Source organism: Vipera berus, assembly GCF_964194415.1.
Source record: "Vipera berus genome assembly, chromosome: 1".
Classification (NCBI taxonomy): domain Eukaryota; kingdom Metazoa; phylum Chordata; class Lepidosauria; order Squamata; family Viperidae; genus Vipera; species Vipera berus.
In genome coordinates this window covers 295086175-295107585 of record NC_138202.1, presented here as the reverse complement: position 1 = coordinate 295107585, position 21411 = coordinate 295086175, and the positions used below count along the sequence as shown (strand labels likewise).

The window sequence follows — 21411 nt, the reverse complement described above, 5'->3', positions numbered from 1 at the left end:
GCAGTGCAGCCAAAAATATCAGACTTCTGGTCAGTGTAGGTCCTGGAAAACTGCATTTTCTGATTCCATTGTAGCTGCTCTGAATAAAGACTATCTGGCCCTGCCAAAGATGAAACCATTCCCACAGACCCCCTCCCTCAATCCTCCAACACTTCTAGTATGTATTTGCTGACTTGACAGAAGGTAGAAAGTTCACATTTATTGAGTTCATCTGCGCTTTCAAATTGTTTGGGTTTTGCTTTCTTCTCCTTGGAAATCAGGTTCATTCATACATGGTCATCCTGGTTAAAGCCACAGCAGTTGCTGTACAGTAAAACAACACACTACATTTTTTTTACTTTCAAAATGTGGTTAGTTTTTCTGCAGCTTATCTTGCTAGGTGAACCTATAGTCATGCAAAACACTTAACCTGACAACTGGTTTTCTGGGTTTGTTGAGTAAGAAATAATGTATGCATGCTCCTACTTTAATAACTTAAAGCATATAAGCATTAAACCCTAGAAGAGACATCTCATGCAGTTCAATAGCAGAACCATATTTAGACAAACACTTCTATGTGTATACAAATCTATGTATTGTATAGTTGATATAACAAAGTGACACAAAAACTCCATACACTAATTGAAAAACTCAAGAGATTAAGGAGATCTGAACTGCAATAAAAAATGAAGATTCAATTTTATTTTAACACTAGTGTACACAGCTCATGACACAGAGATCCATTGTGTTCATATATCATACTTAACCTGGTTAAAGTGATAGCAGTTGCTGTACACTGCTATTACTAGTAGTTAGAACTATGATACTCAGCCACATTTTGAAATAATCCATTCTTTCATAATATATAAAGTAATCACAAACATGATTTTACATATTTATTCTTTATTGTATTGCACAAAGTATCTACGCAATTCAGGGACATCACAATATTCCCTGAAAACAATTGCTCTAGCACAACGTCTTCTGAGCATTGTAACTAGTTGGTGCTTCCTTCTAAAATGTAAAAGAATCCATCACACAGTTTTAGACATTTGTCAATATTAATAACTGAAAGGACAAAGTTAAAAGATCAAAATATGGATTTTATGTGAATGCACACAAATATACAGTTTATACTCAGATTCTCAAAAAAAGGAAAGAAACAACAGTTCTCTGGTGCAATCACAAGAGTTTCTGTTTGTAGAAGTTGTTAAAAGTGTAATGTGCATAGAATAGATTTCAGCTCATAAAATAATGCAGTTTTAACTTCACTTTATTTCTTCAGATTGTCTAGTACTGAAAACGTATTGGCATAAGAGCTTGCACAGGAATTGCCCTTAACTTCAGTGGCACCAGTTTGTATTGGCTACACATTCTTAATAGTTGAACAGAAAAAGCCATTCCCATTTCAGCTTAGAACTACACATTAACACTAAACAATAACAGTGCAGCCAGAATGAAAAACATTGCTAATATAATAATAATAACAATAGTTATAGTAGTACTAGTAAAAAGAATTTCATCATTCTGGGGAGTTACAAATAATTTTGAACTAATTATTATTACTTTACTTCATAAAACCTCTGCCTAGCATACATGGAATCTCTGAGAATCAAACACTTTCTGATTTTCAGAATAAGTTCAAATATTACATTGATATCTCTTGTTTTAATGAAATATTTTAATACAGCTGAAAATTGTGTCATTAAAATATGTACTCATTTGAAAACATTTGCCATGCTAAAAAATATGTAAAAAAATAGTTTAAAGTCATTTGTTTTTAGAAAACATGTCAATTGCAAAAAGAACCAATTTTTATATACAAAGCAAAGGCACAATCCATCCAAGGCTAAGCCTATTTCTTTTTCATTTATTCTCAATAGCTGAGATATTTAAATATTTACTTATTTTTCTCATTCAAATGAGTTGAGGTTTGACACCTTTTTATTAATAAGCAAAAACATTAGATTGCAACTTTAATCGCTTGACATTGGATGGATGGTGTCTGTACATTTAAAATATATTTCTTTGAAGAATACTGAGATGGCACAAAGCAGCAAGTTCTATGATTTGTTTTTGTCCATTACACTCAGTACTTCATCCAAAAGTGAGGGTCCGAGGTCAAGCTGCAAAGAAAGGAGGGGTTCTGCCAGGTCTGAAAGAGGGTCGTCTGATTTAGGCTGCATCTTGGTTTGATCACATGAAAGATGGGGGTTGTCAAGGAACTCCTCTGTTTGCCATTTCGTATATTGTTCTGAATGGCTAGTTGAATGGCTGTCTGTTCCATTAGTATAATATGATCCTGGCGCTTTCTGCTTCCATGTGATGTCATCTCTGTATATTTTCCCATTCTCCAAGTGTTTGCTCTTCTCCTGCAACTTTTCTTCCATTACCGGCTCACAACTATGCCTGGGATTCCTCAGGGGTCCCAACGAGTCCCGCTTTGAATTAAATGTCACTGGTGACAACAAGGGCAACATAAGGGCTTGAGAACCACCGATGGCAGGAAGCGATATGGCATTTTTAAGGACGGGAGAAGGAGTTTCAATAAACACTGAGTCAGAAGTGCTGTTTGCCCTTAGGAATTCACTGCATCCTTCATATTGGCTGGCTGTTGTTTCTCCCTCATTTCCAGGTAGAAGCTCATAATTTCCTTTCAGAAAAGAGATGTCTCCAAACACATCATGTTGTCCTTCTTTCCCAATGTGAATTGTGTGGCGGAAGTCACCCAAAGGTGGACTGATCATATCAGGAGACAAAATGTCCCTCAACTTGAATTTCTTTCCTTTCTTATTATTGTCAGCTTTCAAGTAGATGGGTGTCTTGGCTGGCATCTTTTGACAATATGAGGAAAGAGAAGACTTTGTCTTCCTTGTTAAAAAAAAAGGGGGGGTTCAAAATATTCTAGGTGTACAAATTCTTTTTCTTCAACAACTCCTTTATGTATAGTATAAATCTATATTACATTATTGATAGCAGCATCATTTCTAAAAACATTCATATAACTACCACTGATTCTGTCTCACAAACAAAATTTTGGAAGCTGGGTTGTTTTTATGTATAGTATGTTTCTTCAAGGTGACTAAGGCAGTTAGAATGCTGTGCTGTTTTCTCTCCCAATCCTGTAAAATAAAACAAAAAAAGCTTAGTATTTATTCTTTATAATGTATTCAATCTCTATTGCAGAAACAATAAATGGTACTTTTAATAGTTCTGGCATGATTAGCTCTGTGAAGTAGCTTGTCTTCGTTAAGCAAGATAAAAAAAATCTAACTAAGAGCTAACTACCCTTTTTTTCTAACTTGGCTCCCTAGACATAATTGCCAAACATAACTATCTTAATAAATTTACTATTTTGGATTCTCATTTTTCTTGTTCTGTCATGGAATGGAATTCTTATGTTTAGTGCTCATACCTAAGGACATTCGATTTAAACATCTTACCAAAAAGTACCTTCACGTTTGTTAGTCTTTGAAACACAAAGTTGAAATATGTTTCTGTTTGAGGTTTTAAAGGTCAAAGCTAAAACTGCTTAAACAAATGCCAACAAATCTTTTGACTCATCCAGGTGATTAGTTCAAATACAGGTCTAACTTCCTATTTGTATAATCTGGCAAATTCTCTTTCAAGTACTATTTCATGCAGAGAGTTTAATGAGTTGGGCTGGCTGTCCTGGTTTGTGTGGTATATGTGCATGCACATCAAAAATGCAGATGCGGAAAACTCAGGCTGCAAGTGGAGATTAAGTATAAATATTGAAATCATAATCTTAGTATTAAAACTGTAGTTTCAAACCTTGTTGACATATTTTGTTCCTATACAAATTTGCTTTTAGCAGCTGGCTTCCAATTTTAGGGCAAAACAGTTTAACAAAATGAAACCATGATTAAATTATCAGTTAAAAGCCACCCATTGAAATCTAGACTTGTTATAATAACCAGTTGAATAATCGCTTCCTCAGCAAACAAGTAGACGTGAAAAAATGCGGAAGCATAATTCAATCAAGTATTCAAATTAACTTACTATTCCGAATTTAACATATTTCATAAAGAAGACACTAAATAATGGGTATTCTAATACATACAAAAGTATAAGTGGCTCTTCCCATAATAAAATGAAGGGAGGCACTTAAAAAAAAGAAATAAAAAATTACTAGAAATATACAAAAAATGTAGTCCAATTATATAACAATAGAAAAGGAAATAACTGAATATTCTAAATCAGAAGTCCTTAAATTTCACAACACTACAGCCCTATAAAATTAAAAGATGATTCTTCAAAATTCTCAGAATATTGCTCTTAACCAAATATATTGTAAATAACTCATTTTTAAATATTAGAAGCATAAGAAAGAAAAATATGCTGAAACTAAGAGTAACCTACCAAGGGAAAAAGGGGGGGGGGAGTAATTTTGTAGGATTGAGTGAAGCCAACTGCATTCAAGAAGGAACTGTGTTGTGAAAAGCAAGGGAAAATATTCCCGAATATTTAAATGAGGAAAAGATCCAAATGGCTTTCACAACAAGTTATCATGATAACCAGAGAGAGGATGAAAGCCTTGAGCAATGAGATAGAGGCATGCACAATGTCTGAATACAGGCTTTTATCTTCAAGCAAGAAAGAATAAGAAAAGATATGTAAATCAAGAATGTCAATAAACAGAGGAATATAACCAGAAAGGAAATGAGCGCTCTTTTAAGAGAAATCACAGGAAAAATACCCAAATAGGTAGAGCAGGAATGCTCTCAAGAGTAAGCGTGATCTGACAGAACAAATGAGATTAAAGAAAAGCAGAAATTGGAGCTCAGAAACAGATAAATATGTACATGTACTGAAAATGCTAATAGGAGATTAAGGAGGAATGCAACAAAAAGTTTAGATAAGATTATGGAGGATAAGGTTATTTCTGTAACAGCAAAGACTGGAACAGTTAGGCAATAGTCTTTCTAGTATTAATATGTGAAAGACGAACACTGAAAAATAAGAGAAGAAATAGAAATGTCTTTAAATTATGAATTTGAAGTCAAATTCTGAAAATAACAAACTTTAAGAAGAATTAATCACTCAATCAATCAATTATGCAAAGGTCCCTCATGATATATTTAAGATTGCTTGAATTGGTTTGTTAAGAGTATGCCTGCACTCTTCATGTTCTCAGATCTGATTATTATTCTTACAGTTAAAAAGCAGTAAAAATAAAATAAAATACATGGCTGCTTTTTCTGTCCTTGCTTCCCACAAGGATTAAAAAAATCCAAAATATACCACAGATATTATTTCATCTCTTGAAAAAGGTTGGATGGTCATCCCTATTGAAAATAGAAGGAAGCAATCTGTGGCTCTCTGGCTTCTATAACCTCAAGCTGAAAAATGTGCTAATGAAAAGAATGTTGAAGAGATTAGTCCTCTTTGTCTGATATGCCTGTTAGCTAAGTGTCCGATAACATACTCTAATCTAAAAACAACAACAACAACTGTTTTTCAATGGGTAAGAACAAAGTTATGCTTCCATTGTTTCCTGTGAGGATTTTAAAAATGTTTAAAAATCATACTCTCTGGTAAATTTTCTGCAATTTAAATGGTAGGCAGCATTCCACATAGACTACTACTCAATTACCTTGGGTAAAAAATCAAATAGCTGATCAAAAATACCTAAATCATATACTTATTTAAGGGACAACAGTTTAGAATCAAAATCATGTCCCTATTCTAATTCATTTTGATTTTTACAAATCATTTATAGGGTAAAGAAATAGATCTCTGGAGTTTCTAGAGATATTTGGAATAAAAATATTTCTAATAAAATGCATAAATGTATTTAGAAGCAGTAAAACTACCATGGTTCTACCTGTAAACGCTCAGAATTTGAACACAACAGCTTAAAGTATAGCACAGGATCCAATCTGGGTTGGACACTGGGACCAGATGTTTAATCTTCCGGGTTTTTGGACTTATACTGGAGCCCATCCTCAGGGAACTTCTCAGGAACTGAAAACGTGGAAAACTAAACCTCTGGTTCTGGTGACCAACCAAATTTGGATCTTGCAAAATTATCCTGCTACATATACTTGCCTCCATTCTTAAGTATAACACAATCCACACATCTCTTCTCCTGAAGATGCCTCTCTGAGCCCTCAAAATATGTGATTGGAAAAATATGTGTGCATTTAAATGTGTGTATTTAATAAGCATTTAATTTAAGAGCCAAGGTGACACAGTGGTTAGAATACAGTATTGCAGGCTAACTCTGCCCATAGCTAACAGTTCAATCTGACTGGCTCAAGGATGGTTCAGCCTTCCATCCCTCTGAAGTCAGTAAAATGAAGAGCCAGATTGTTGGGAGCAATATGCTGACACTATAAACTGCTCAGAGAGTGTTGTGAAGCAGTGCTTTTCAACCCATGGTATATGTATTATTGGTGGTACTTCAGCACCTGGTGGTATGCGTATGATGGGTTGTAAAACACTGTCAAAAAAAGTGTAAAAAAATGTAAAAGTGTAGAGGGGAATGAGCTAAAGCGGCGGCAGCGCTACACATGCCTGTGGGAGAGTCAGCTGGAGCTGCACTATTGCCAGGGCTCTGCTGAGCGCCCAGGATTGGTGCATGGCTCCAATTGATTGGTGTGTGGCTCCAGCTGATTGGCGCTTCCAGGAGCAGTGCGCAGCCTGGGGGGAGAGAAGTCAGCTGGAGCTGCACCAAAGAGAAAAGGAGGAGGAGGGGGGATAGAGGACAGGATATAAAAGGAGGAGGTTTTGGCAGGAAAGGAAGAGAAAAAAAGACAACAGGGAATGAGAAGGGGACGGAGGAAAGGCTTTTTCGAGACAAGCAGAGGGAGAGAAGGGGATAGAACGGTGCAGAGATTAATGTCAGAAAAACAGGCACAAGTTTCCCATTAAAAGTGTGGTAAGTTGGTGTACAGATAGTCCTCAACCTATGACCACAATTGAACCCAAAATTTATGTTGCTAAGTGATAAATTTGTTAAATGAGTTTTGCCCCATTTTACGACTTTTCTTGCCACATTTGTTAAGTGAATCACTGCAGTTCTTAAATTAGTAACATGATTGTTAAGTGAATCTGGTTTCCCCATTGACTTTGCTTGTCAGAAGGTCACAAAAAGTGATCACATGACCCTGAAACATTACAACCATCATAAATATGAATCAGTTGCCAAGCATCCAAATGTAAATCATGTGACCCTGGAGATGCTGAAATGGTCATAAGTATGAAAAATGGACATTAGTCACTTTTTCAGTGCTGTTGCAACAGTCACTAAGCAAACTGTTGTAAGTTAAGGACTACCTGTACTTTGTCACTTTTTTCCTTTTTTTGTAATCAAGTTTTTGACACCTTGTTAGGCGACTGGTGGTACTCAAATATTGCCATATCCTAAAAGTGGTACAATTGGTGAAAAGCTTGAAAAGCCCTGCTGTAAAGCACTATGGAGCAGTATACACTCCCATGTCACACCTTTGCTCCGCGAGCTGCATTGGCTTCCAGTTGTCTTCCGGGTGAGGTTCAAGGTGTTAGTAATGACCTACAAAGCCCTACATGGCATGGGTCCGGAATACCTTGGGGAGCACCTGCAGCCGGCGTCAACTTCCCTCTGCCCAGTAAGCTCCCACAGAGAGGGCCTCCTCAGGGTGCCACCGGTCAAAGAATGCCGACTGGTGGCCCCCAGGGGGAGGGCGTTCTCTGTGGGTGCACCGGATCTATGGAACCATCTTCCGGTCGAGCTCCGGATGGCGCCCGATCTCCGCTCCTTCCGGCGCGATCTTAAAACCCATCTCTTTGAACAAGCTGGCCTGGCCTGATGGGACGGGGTTGGATTTTATAAATGGATTTTAACTTTTAATCTGTATTAGTTTATTACGGGTACTGTTTAATTACTTTTTACTAATTTTTAATTTTTGTATCTTGTTTTTATGTATTGCCCTGTTCACCGCCCTGAGTCCTTCGGGAGAAGGGCGGTATACAAATTAAATAAATAAATAAATAAATAAATAAATAAATAAATAAATAAATAAATAAATAAATAAATAAATAAATAAATGTCTAAGTGCTATTGCTATTTAATTTAACAAATCAACTGTTTGTGACAGATTGACTTATGAGAAAAGCTCACCTTTTGTCTTTATAATGTTGCAAAGTTTGTATCGTAGCAGTAGAGGGTGGATCTGAAAGAGAAGAAAAGGCAAAATTGAAATATTATTATACATGACAAATGTGTATTTTTTAAAATATACATGTCCCTTTTCTATTTTTATAATCCTCTCCTATCTCTTCAGTGCTTCTTCCATTGACTTATTTCAAATTATTTCATGTGAACCAATGACAGGTTTTATACAACAAAAGAATTATACATTTGTGAACATTCAACGTTTATTAATTATCTTATAGATTATGTAAGGTTCACTAACCGATTAGGAGAAAATTTTATTTGAAACACTGAAATCAGTTATGAAGTCCACACTTACAAAACTATGGTGACAATGACAATTTAGAACACAGCTAGATAATAAAAGCTACGTTACTCATTGTTTAGATTTACACAATTCTTTTCAAAGTTTGCAACAGAATGTGGAAATTTAGAAATAAGGCAAGCACCTAAAAAGAAAAGACTTTAACTATTAGTGTGATCTAGGTAAGTTTGAAGTTAGTCACGTTGACCATTTAAAAATATTTATGGTATTCTCAGTTTGTAAATTTCAGTTACATCTGTGGGATTTATTTTAAAATAGCTATGCTTAGACTAACTTTCCTTAAATCTCACACTGAATGCCTTTTATTGTAATCAATAGGCTTGAACCTTTATTTCATTAATGAAACCATCTGTGTGGGGAGAGTTGCAAGCATTATTTTAAATAAGTAATTGAACTGGCATGTCTTTATCTCTGTCTTTTTCTCTATCTCAAGTGAAACAGACAAGCAGTCATTAGAAAGGAAGACTGTATGTATAAATATTTAATGTTTTTATTCTTCATTCAAAAAAACCCCAACCAATTTCTTTTTAATGTTTAGATATTAAAATTATAGAGAATATGAGGATTGCAGCCTCAAGAATTTTTTTGCCATATAATCCAAATATGTAAGACTGGAGAATATATCAGTAAATAAAATTTATGAATTATAAATAGCCTAGTTTACGTTTGGATTTTCTTTTGCTAGACTCCCCATATATGATTTGTGAGCAGCTATTCAACCTACTGTGGGAAATTTACAGGTTTGTTGATGGATTTAAGGTAAACATGAGCAGAAATTGATATAAATGTTATGAAACTGGAATGGTGAGAGTTGAACTTTTTCAGTCAGGCTTGTGAGTTTTTCCATTTACCCATTACAAATTGGATAGGCCTGAAAATTATGGCTTTGTAGAGTTTCCTTGCCCAACATCAATAGTTATTCTTCAAATGTTATGAGATTAGTATAAATGTTTGTGTAATAGCTGCCAGGAAAGGACACTAGTACTGTAACACTATTGTGGAAAACTGTGTGTATATACCGTAAATCTGAAAAAACCTGTGCAAATAATGGCTGGTGCAGAAAGCATGAAACCAGTTTTATATCTTCAAAAACGCAAGAAATAACAACACGGTAGATTCAAAATATTGCATTGAATTACTGAAAAGACAGACAAGAAAATACACGCAAACCATTATCTTTAAGCTAGTTTATTGCTTATATTTTACATTGCAATGTTTATTCTAACTCTGTATATCAGCCTTGGAGGTTTAATTCAGTAACCCCACCTCTGCATGGCCACATGTATCTGCACTGATCTATGTTAGCCTTTGTAGCACAGAATTGCCTTTAAAAATCCAAATACAGCAGTTATGTGTGTGTCTCTCTCTCTGTGTATGTGTGTACAATATGTCAAAATATGACATGATGACCACAATTTAAAAAAACATAGTAAGAGTAAAATGAGCAAAAATCCATACATTGCATGGCAGTATATAAAAAATTCACCTGTAGTATTAATTTTAAATTCTCCATAGCAGAGGTAACTTATTACCATAATTAAACAAGGGAGGCCAAATATGAGTTGACCAATTATTAAGTAAAGGATTCTTCAAAACGTTTTGTTGAATTGTTAATTTTGCTGGTAGTATTTCCTGTGTTTTAAATATAATTTATCCCTGAATGATAGATGATGTACTTTATTTTTCCATTATTTTTCTACAGTAAATGTCGCAATTTAACACAAAACCCATTGTGCCATATTGATGGTAATCCAAATGGTTCATTAGCATTAATGGATATCATGAAGCTATACATTTTCCCTTTCCTCAAAACCTTTGATAAAATTTCAGTTAATCAAGAGTATTAACTAAATGGAAATCATCACCATAGATGCCAATATGTACTAATGTTATAACATATCCATTGCTAATCCAGAAAGACCTGGATTAATACATAGATATTTGAGTGGTTGTAGTATCTTCTATGAATTCCTGATGTTTTGCCAAAATATATTTGAAGAGAATTTTGTATCATAAAGACTTTCAATCTCAATCACTAACATATAGCACAATATACCCAAATGACAAAAACACATTTTTTGTTAGGCATTGTGTATTACTGATCCTTACATGTGTTGGAAAATTGCTGTAGATAATTTCCAGTTTACTTTGCCCAGCACACTCCCAATCAATCCCTACATCCAGATCACTGCAAGTGCACTTGCCACTCAGTATAGGTAGCATAAATATAGCTTGATGTTTATTAAACATCAGTAAACACCAAATACTGTATGGATAATAATGCTGTGGGAATTAGCATCAACAATCCCAAATGGAGTGGCCGTGGGTTATTCCAGGTTTAATCTTTTTTATGTACATAATGGCAGCAAAATAGACATGGAATATACAACAGTAGGAATCCCTCCTCTATTTTGCACCATTAAAGAAACAATTTGATGGGTGGGATGATTGTATGGATGAATCACAGAAGGGCTGATTCAACATTCTCATGGTTGGGTGTCACTTGGCAACTCCATCTATGTTAATCTTTTATATAATTAAATGTTAATACCCTAACTATCCCAAGTAAACCCTTTCTTCTGATTTCCATGCTTGTAATGAGTATTGCAACATAACTCACTTTTTTTTGCCCAACTGTGAAGGAATTTCCCAGATCACAAGTTTCTATGCAAAGAACAGCGCATCCATAAAAATATAAGGCATCTGATTCTGTTTTTCCCCGTGAATGATAACTTTCCAAACCAATTTAATGAGAATCAGTCAAAATGGAAGAAAAGCTGCACAAGCTTTCAATTTTTCCAAATTCCAGATTATATACAAACTAAGGAAAAGAAACAAAAATGTTTTTAAAATATAGATTCACTGATTGAGTTCTGCAGTTTGAGACATGTAAATCAGTCTCAAACTGCATTATATAAAAACCAATTAGTACTGTAAGGATTCATTAGTGGTAGGTGTTGTTGGAGGAGTAAGTCACACCTGTGATTCAAAGGGAAACAATAGTAGCTACTTTCCTTTTACTTTCCACCCCCTGCCCATCCTGAGACACAGTGGATATTGATTCTTTGATCGGGCTTTGGCTCTCAGTGAAAAAGATTTAAATTCCTGGCCTAGCAGAGAGCAGAAATAAACTTTATACTAGGAAATGCCCACAAGTACACTTTCAAAAAGGAATACTTATGGGAATTCTACCATTTGATTTCCTGAATCTTTCAATAAGCACTCACTAAATCTGAGAACAGTTTGCAAGAGCACAGTTGCTTGACAGAATGGCTGTTGAAATACAGCACATCACAAGGGATTTCTAAATTAAGTGTATGCTGTGATGTAACAATATGAGGTGGCATTTTGATGAATTTGTTCCATGTGTTTCAAGAGTTGTCTTCTTGAATCTGAGAAACCTGCTTCTATTTTGGTTCAGCCTGTCTATGAAGAGACTCTGCACTTGGGAAGGCAGGTCAAAAGAGCAGAATTCTAGTTCAAGTGTGATTAGAAATATAATCAGGAAATATCCGGTGACCTTGAATGGGTTTAAATATGCAGGACTGGATGGGCTGCACTTAGGTTACAGACCGTTTGGCAGAATCTTTATGTATTCTCTTTGAGAAATTTTGTAGTACAGGAGAGAAACCAGATGACTTGGAAAAGAGCAAATGTTCCTATCTTGAAAAGGGAGGAAATGGAGAGGAAATGGAGAACTACTGGATTTGTCAAGGCCAGTCTTGCCAGACTAAATCTTAATTTATAATTCCAATAGAGGTAATGAAAATGCTGTGGATACACTATTGATGTTTGACAAAGTACATGTCTGCCTTCCAAGGCAGACCAAATTTGGAAACCAAAGATGTACAAGCTAATACTACTTTTATTATAAGGCTACAGTAACAGAATCTTGCAAGCTGAGATGTGCTTGTTCTCCGCTCCCTCCCTTTGTCTTCTTGAGAAGTAGGGAGGGCCTTGCCTGAGATGCTGTTTCAAATTACATTTTGTCTGGGACTCAGATTTTTTTTTAATCTAACCCTTGCTATGTTGCATCTCTTTCTCTTCTTCCTCAAGGTTATTCTTTTTACCCATTACAGCAATCCATGATTTTGTGTTCAATGCTTTTGAAATACAAGGGCTGGATTAAAAAGTACCGTATTTTTCGAACCATAAGACGCACTTTTTTCCCAAAAGTGGGGGGGGAAACGAGGGTGCGTCTTATGGTCCGAAGGTGATCCGTATGGCCAGCCCCAACCTCCACAAGTGGAAAGCAAGGGAGATTGCCAGGAGCACGAATCGGCACGTGCTGAGAAACGCCGATCTCGCGCTCCTGCACTCTCCCTCGCTCGGTTTCAGCTTCCCTTGCTACAAGAGAAAGCAGGCTGAAACGGAGTGAGGCAGATTGCCAGGAATGTGAATCAGCTGATCTCACGCTGCTGCAATCTGCCTCGTTTCAGCCTGCTTTCTCTTTTAGCAAGGGAAGCTGAAACCGAGCGAGGGAGTTTGCAGGAGCGCGAGATCGGCCGATTCGCATTTCTGCCAATCTCCCTCGCTCCGTTTCAGCTTGCTTTCTGCAAGAGAAAGCTGGGCTGCAGGGCCGCCTCCGCGGGTACTGCTCTAATGCAGAGAGGGAAGGACAAAGAGGGAGGGAAGGAACAAAGGAAGGAAGGAAGGAAGGGACAATGGGAGAGGGAGGGAGAGAAAGAGAGAGAGAGAGAAAGAGAGGGGGAGAGAGAGAAGGAGAAAGTTTTTTTTCTTGTTTTCCTGCTCTAAAAACTGGGTGCGTCTTATGGTCCGGGGCGTCTTATGGTCTGAAAAATACGGTATTTGCTAACAGTTTTTCACCAGACTGGAATATAATATGAGCTGCAAGGACCAAGATAGTTCAAGAACTTATTAACAATATGGACAAAGAGGTGGAGGAAATGCTTATCATATTTGTTGTTGTTGTTAGTTGCAAAGTCATGTCCGACCCATCGGGACCACATGGACAACATTCCTCCAGGCCTTCCTGTCCTCTACCATCTTCTGGAGTCCATTTAAGCTCATGCCTACTGCTTCAGTGACTCCATCCAGCCACCTTATTCTCTGTCGTCCCCTTCTTCTCTTGCCCTCAATCTTTCCCAGCATTAGGCTCTTCTCCAGTGAGTCCTTCCTTCTCATTAGGTGGCCAAAGTATTTGAGTTTCAATTTCAGGATCTGGCCTTCTAAAGAGCAGTCAGGTTTGATCTCCTCTAGGACTGACTGGTTTGATCACCTTGTAGTCCAAGGGACTACCAGGAGCCTTCTCCAGCACTATAGTTCAAAGGCCTCAATTCTTTGGCGCTCAGCCTTTCTTATGGTCCAACTTTCACTGCCATACATTGCAACTGGGAAGACCATAGCCTTGACTATACGCACTTTTGTTCGCAGGGTGACGTCTCTGCTTTTTAGTGTGCTGTCTAGATTTGCTATGGCTTTCCTCCTCAGGAGCAAGCGTCTTTCAATTTCTTGGCTGCAGTCCCCGTCTGCAGTGATCTTGAAGCCCAGGAAAATAAAATCTGTCACTACCTCCATTTCTTCCCCATCTATTTGCCAGGAATTGAGAGGGCCGGATGCCATGATCTTGATTTTCTTAATGTTAATTTTCAACCCAACTTTTGCACTGTCCTTCTTCACCTGCAACAAGAGACTCTTTAGTTCCTCTTCACTTTCTGCCATTAGAGTGGTATCATCTGCATATCTTAGGTTGTTGATATTTCTCCTGGCAATCTTAATTCCAACTTTTGATTCATCTAGCCCTGCCTTTCTTATGATGTGCTCTGCATATAAGTTAAAGAGGCAGGGTGACAGTATACAGCCTTGCCGGACTCCTTTCCCATTTTGAACCAATCAGTGGTTCCGTGTCCAGTTCTCACTGTTGCTTCTTGACCTGCATATAGGTTTCTCAAGAGCCATATAAGATGGTTTGGTACTCCCATCTGTTTAAGAACTTGCCACAGTTTGTTGTGATCCACACAATCAAATGCTTTAGCATAGTCAATGAAGCAGAGGTAGATGTTTTTCTGGAACTCTCTAGCTTTCTCCATGATCCAACGTATGTTGGCAATTTGATCTCTAGTTCCTCTGCCTCTTTGAAATCCTGCCTGTACTTCTGGTAGTTCTCGATCCACATACTGCTGGAGTCTAGCTTGTAGGATTTTAAGCGTAATTTTACTAGCATGAGAAATGAGTGCAATGGTGTGTTTGAACATTCTTTGGCACTGCCTTTCTTTGGAATTGGAATGTAAACTGATCTTTTCCAATCCTGTGGCCACTGCTGAGTTTTCCAAATTTGCTGGCAAATTAAGTGTAGCACTTTTACTGCATTGTCTTTTAAGATTTTGAATAGCTCAACTGGAATACTGTCACCTCCACTAGCTTTGTTGTTGCTCAGCTTTCCTAAGGCCCACTTCACTTCACATTCTAGGATGTCTGGCTTGAGGTCAGTGACCACCTCATTGTGGTTATCAAGGATGTTAAACTCGTTCTTGTATAGTTCTTCTGTGTAATTTTGCCACCTCTTCTTAATCTCTTCTGCCTCTGTTAGGTCCCTGCCATTTTGGTCCTTTATCATGCCCATTTTTGCATGAAATGTTCCCTTCATCTCTCCAATTTTCTTGAAAAGATCTCTGGTCCTCCCTATTCTATTGTTTTCTTCTAGTTCTTTGAGAAGCTCATGGTCTGAGCCACAGTCAGCTCCTGGTCTTGTTTTTACTGACTGTATAGAGCTTCTCCATCTTTGGCTGCAGAGCACATAGTCAATCTGATTTCTGTGTTGACCGTCTGGTGATGTCCATGTGTAGAGCCATCTCTTGGGTTGCCAGAAAAGAATGTTTGCTATGACTATCATATTCTCTTGACAAAATTCTATCAGCCTGTGCCCTGCTTCATTTTGTAATCCAAGGCCAAACTTGCCTGTTATTCCGGTTATCTTTTGGCTTCCTACTTTAGCATTCCAATCCCCCATGATGATAAGGACATCATTTTTTGGTGTTAGTTCTATAAGGTGCTGTAGGGTTTCATAGAACCGGTCAATTTCATCCTCTTCAGCACCAGTGGTTGGGGCATAGACTTGGACTACTGTGATATTGAATGGTTTGCCTTGGATTCGAACTGAGATCATTCTTTCATTTTGGGGATTGTATCCCAGTATTGCTTTTCCTACTCTTTTATTTATTATGAAGGCTACTCCATTTTTTCTGAGGGATTCTTGCCTACAGTAGTATACCTGATGGTCATCTGAATTAAATTCACCCATTCCTGTCCATTTTAGTTTGCTGATTCCTAAGATGTCGATGTTCAGTCTTGTCATCTCTTGTTTGACCACGTCCAGCTTGCCTTGATTCACGGATCTTACATTCCAGGTTCCTATGGACAAAAAATGTTTACAGCATCAGACCTTCCTTTCACCACCAGATACATCCACAGCTGAGCATCCTTTCGGCTTTGGCCCAGTCGCTTCATTCTTTCTGGCACTACTAGTACTAGTACTAGCCCTCTGCTCTTCACCAGTAGCATATTGGACGCCTTCTGACCTGAGGGGCTCATCTTCCAGCGTCATATCTTTTTGCTTTTTGGTACTGTCCATGGGGTTTTCATGGCAAAGATACTGGAGTGGGTTGCCATTTCCTTCTCCAGTGGATCACATTTTGTCAGAACTCTCTGCTATGACCTGTCCGTCTTGGGTGGCCCTGCATGGCATAGCTCATAGCTTCATTAACTTTAAGTATATAAGTCTAAAAAAATCAAATCAAATTCATTGAATTATGCAAGCCCCTTCACCACGACAAGGCAGTAATCCATGAAGGGGATGGGATGTGTCATTTTTGTAGATGACACATAGATAATGTTGTAGAATAGTGTTTCTTAAACATTTTTTCTCTCTCGGGACACTTTCTACATATAAAAATTATAAAGGGCTCCATAAGAGATTTGGTATGAATTATATTTATTGATATTTACCATACTAACAATTAAAATTGATGCATTTGCTCTGTTTCTTCTTATGATTGTTTGAAGTGATTTAAATATTGTATTATTTTTCAACATAGGCTGGCAAACTATTTTGATCTTGCAGATCCCTGAGAGAGTCTTGGGGAACCATGAAGGATCCTAGGAGCACACTTTAAGAAACAGTGTTCTAGAACAATGTTTCTCAACCTTGGCAAGTTTAATCTTCTATGTCTGCTATGGAATTCTGGGAGTTGAAGCTCAGGAATTTTAAAGTTGCCAAAGCTGAGAACACTGTTCTGGAAGAGAGAAAATTCAAAATTATATTGATAAGTTAAAGAAGTGAACTGAAATAATAGAATAAAAGCCAATAATCAGTAGTAGTTTGGAAGCACTTTTTCAGACTAATACATTTTACTCAAAGATCTTATGGAAGATTATGCTTTAAAAAAGTGTCCAGTCTGAAAACTATCTCTTAATATCTGGCTGGAGAGAGTACATGTGAAAAGATTTTTTGCTTTACAGTATATTGTATATAAGTCAGCATATATCATGGATGAACTTTCCCCCAAGAATAAAATAAATTATGTACTATCAACATAGTGCTAATTATGGGACTTAATAATATATTATGTCCTATTCTGGATATTATACTTTAAGAAGCATTCAGAGAAATTGAAACAAGCACAAAGAGGGCCAACGAGGATGATAAACAGACCAGAAACTAATTCTTATGAGTAAAGATAACTATACTTAGTGAATTTAAAAGGAAATGACAGTACTTTTCAAATATCTGTGGTTTTGGAAGGATTACAGAAAAATGGCCAAATTCTGTTTTATAGTTATGTGTAAAGAACACATAGTAATGATATTCAATTGCAGAAATGCTAAGAAAATCTTTCTATCAGTAAGTTAAATTCCATAATGAAACTGATTTTAATTACACTGATTTTAGTCTTCATTGTACTACCCTTTTCCCTGACATTTATTTTACAGTTAATCCTTGAGTCATAACCAGACACTTAGCAAACTATCAAAGTTATAACAGATCCCCAAAAAGCTACCTCTCTACAGGATTCAAAGTTCCAACATCTGCCCCACTGGATATGTGACCACATTTGGGGCACTCGGCAACTGGCCCACATTTATGGCCTTTTGCAGCATCTTAGTCATGTGGTCGTGATTTATATTTTTTTTGAGAAACTGGTGGTTATTTCTGGCTTCCGGCAAAAAAATGCCCCATAGTAAACATTGGGTTCATTTAATGACCATGGTAAAAAAAGGACATAAAATCAGGAATGGTCATGTGGTGACTCACTTTAATACTATCGTGACATATAACTGTGATTGCAAGCTCAGTTATGATCATAAGTCAAGGGCTAGCTGTATTGCTTAAGCTATTGACCACTTCTATGGGGCAGAAAACAGATAAATAAAATAAATGATGTGTCCCCCTTTGCTGAAAGAATACAAGTTGGGTTGCCAGAAATGCTGCAGCTGACATCCCCTCAATTAAGTGGCAGACTGGACTCAGTAGCCCAAAGTGTGATCAAGCAAACAGAAAGGTTTAACATGTAAAAAAATAAATGCATTAAACCTTAGTCATATGAAGGAGCTCAGCATTTAAGCTTGCTTCACTATCTCTTTTTATAGTTATGTTTACTATCACCAAACAATCCCTCAATGATGAAATTAGAGCTGTTTTATTTTCTACTGACATTTTCCTGTCACTGTGTGAAAGGCAAGTCCAAAGTGGCAGTGACATTCTACTGTCTTATGTCTAACTTTCACCTTTGGCTAGGATAAGACACAAAGGAAGAGAGCAAGAAGCATTTCTAGACTCCTCTTATAATCCTTCTTGAGGCCATCTGAGCATTGTCTATTGCAAGCTATTACCTTAGATTCTGCTTACTATAACAGAAAAAGACTGACTCCATCTTATGCAGCACTGTGCATGGCTTTAGTGGGAAGAAGAATCCGAGAAATTGACAAGGCTCACAAATCTAGAAGGCAACACTTATTTTGTACTTGTTTGTTTTTTTAATATGGTCCATATATTGTTTAGCTAAGAAACATCATGGGAATCACTGACTGCTATTCTGAAGTCCTGTCCTCAGTGGTTGTCTTTTAAAGTCAACTTTATTATTATTTATCAAAGTTATTATTTATCAAATGTATTAGCTGTCCATCTTTAAAATGAGTTATATTTGGAATTGTGTTTATTTTAACATTAGGTTTTTCAATAATAACCAGTGGTTTGCTATTGGAGGAAATAAATTAATTTTATGTATAAACAGGATGTTTTATAAAATTAGTGGATGTTTGTGAACTGCATAGTTTTGAGTCATGTATTTGTATAAAATGCAGAATAGGAACTGTAGAGCTCTTATATATCAGCATTCCTTTTAAAAATATGGATCACAAAGACATTCATTTAGAAACACATCCCAGTGAATTCAGTTGAAATTATTTTCAAGTAAGTGAACTTAGAATTTATTGTAAGTAAACAAACTCTCTCCACAATCACAGCACCCCGAACTGCCTACCAAAATTATACCTTCTTATCAACTTTTATCCAACTGACATAATTACTGTGGTAAAGCAATATTACTTGCAATAGGGAATCAACTGAGTGGTTATTTACAATTATTATTCACCTAGGCATTTGATGATCTGTTTGTTGTATCAGCAAACATTTTAAGTTGTATTCGCGGATCATCTCACATATTATACTGATCATATTACATCATAATTGTTCATTTAATGACAGTTCAAAGTTATGAAGCCTCAGAATGATGTATGACTCATCCTTAAGTTACAGCATGATTGCAACTGGATACTTGGCAACCAACTTGCATTTATGAGAGTTGCAGTGCCTTGCTGCCATGTAATCATGATTTGCAATCTTCCCAGTTGACTTCTAGCAAGCAAAATTAATTGGGGGAAGCCTGATTTGCTTAACACAAGCTTGATTCAATTAACAACCATGTGATTTGGTTAACAACCATGATAAAAATGGTTGTAAAATTAGGTCTGAACACATGATGACTTATTCAATGATTGCATTGTTTAATTATTAAAAAAATGGTCCCAACTGTGGTCATAAGTCAAGAACTACGCATACATTTGTTTTCATATTTAGCAAGCCAGTTTAGACTAGTGGTTTAGGCCTCAGACTAGAAACCTGGAGAATTTGAGTTCTACTCTAGTCTTAGACATGAAAGCTAGCTGGGTGATTTTGGGCCAGTCATTCTTTCAGCCCACAATATCAGGCTGAGTGACAAGACTTAGTCACAATTAATGATCAACAGTTGATCTGCAAAAAGTGAACCCTGCATTTGTGAGAAAATGCTAAGAAGAAAAAAAACCTCTTCACTATTCATTATTTATATTATTTTGATAGACGCTGCCTGATTATTTGTATAAGCATATGTTATTGAAATATGTTTAAAAAATCAATACACAAACACACCTCTGAATGTCTACGTCAGGGGTGTCAAACTCAATTTCATTGAGGGCCGCATCAGCATTGTGGTTGCCCTCAGGGGGCCGGGTAGGTATGGCCAGGGTGGGCATGGCCTACTGGGTGGGCGTGGCTAGAGTGCGTATGGCCTACTGGGTGGGTGTGACCAGCTCTACATCGTTCGCATCAAGGGTGCCTATGGGGCCCTGGGCAGGAGTGGGACAGATCTGAGGGTCTCTGGCAGAAGGAGGGTCTCTGGGCCAGGGGCCATTCCCTCACTGTTTCCAGGATGGCTTCGCGGGCCGCATGAAACCACTTCGCGGGCCAGATCCGGCCCCCGGGCCTTGTGTTTGACATGTCTGGTCTACGTTCTTTAATTATGTATTTATTTCATTTCTATAGCTGTCCATCTCTCTTAACAAGTGACTCTGTACATCATAGAATAAATAAGGACAAATATTGAGTGACATGGGAAAAATCATTTAATCTTTAAATGGTAAATTGTGTCTACGTTAAGAGTATTGTTTTAAGACAGTGGTTCTCAACCTGTGGACCCCTGGGGAGCCATGATGTTGTCACAGGGGGTCTGCGAAGGCTTGAAGAAATGTTATGATTTAAATTTTGAGTTAAGTGTTGGGGAGATCCATGGCCAAGGTCCGTAGGCACAAGAGATATTTAAAGGGGGTCCATGGTGAAGAAAAGGTTGAGAACCTTTCAGTTGAGATCCAAATTCACTGGGATGTGTTTCTAAAACATGGCATTAACCTTGTTAATTGTTCAGTGCCAGGAAAGAGTTTTTCCTAGGATTGTCAATATTCTCTTGGATATTGACCTCCACTGCCCATCATGGCTTTGGCCAATCAAGGTTTTCACCTACTGCTTTTTAAATAAGATGGAGAGGTTACAGACTGAACTACCAATCTGGCTAACATGTGTGCAATATATGTGTTATCCATCCTAGCAGTAAGAATAGTACTGGTCAGTTTAGCATGTTTTGATCACTATGTGACAAGAGCAATCCTAATCCAGTTCTATTTCAAGAAGTTTTACCAGTCTGATGTAGAAATGTGCTAAATACAAAACTATGCTAAGGTTGCAAAGCCTTCTAGGAGGGAGTATGCTTTAGTTTCTGGTTTTTTAAACATATTTTTTTTTAAAAAAAGAGGATTAATCATGCCTGGAAGACATGCAGAGCTACGCAAAGCTCTGACTATCTGATCTGATGCTCCCTCTACAAAGGGAGTGATGAAGGAGGAGAGCCCGCAGCAAACAGGAAATGACAAAAGGTGGAGAAGGGGATTTACAAGTCCCAAGCAAGGCTGAGAAAGGAAAAGAATAGGGTGAGCTGTGATTGTTACCCTCAGTGTAATGTAGAGTGTAGGGCAGAGTGACAGAAGAAACTGACTCATTTTAAGAGAAGCTGATTTGAAGCAGGGAACTACCTCTCCCTCCTCCCCTCCCCACCCCCGAATTGACAAATGAGAGAAGATGCCTCTCTCATCAAACTTTCTGAATTTAGGCAAAATAAGCAAA

The 21411-nt window shown here is 37.3% G+C and overlaps 1 protein-coding gene across 1 annotated transcript in view; it reads right to left on the bottom strand.

Annotated features, from left to right (window-relative positions):
• Window positions 1-898: 898 nt before the first annotated feature.
• CDC42EP3 (CDC42 effector protein 3) overlaps window positions 899-21411 on the bottom strand; it is a 42096-nt gene continuing 21583 nt past the window's right edge. Inside the window, exons 2-3 of the mRNA XM_081331441.1 lie at window positions 8105-8156; window positions 899-3101 (exon numbers count right to left, since the gene is read on the bottom strand). Coding sequence (XP_081187567.1) covers window positions 2043-2813 — 771 coding nt within the window. The 5' untranslated portion in view covers window positions 2814-3101; window positions 8105-8156 and the 3' untranslated portion in view covers window positions 899-2042. The remainder of the gene's footprint in view (window positions 3102-8104; window positions 8157-21411) is intronic.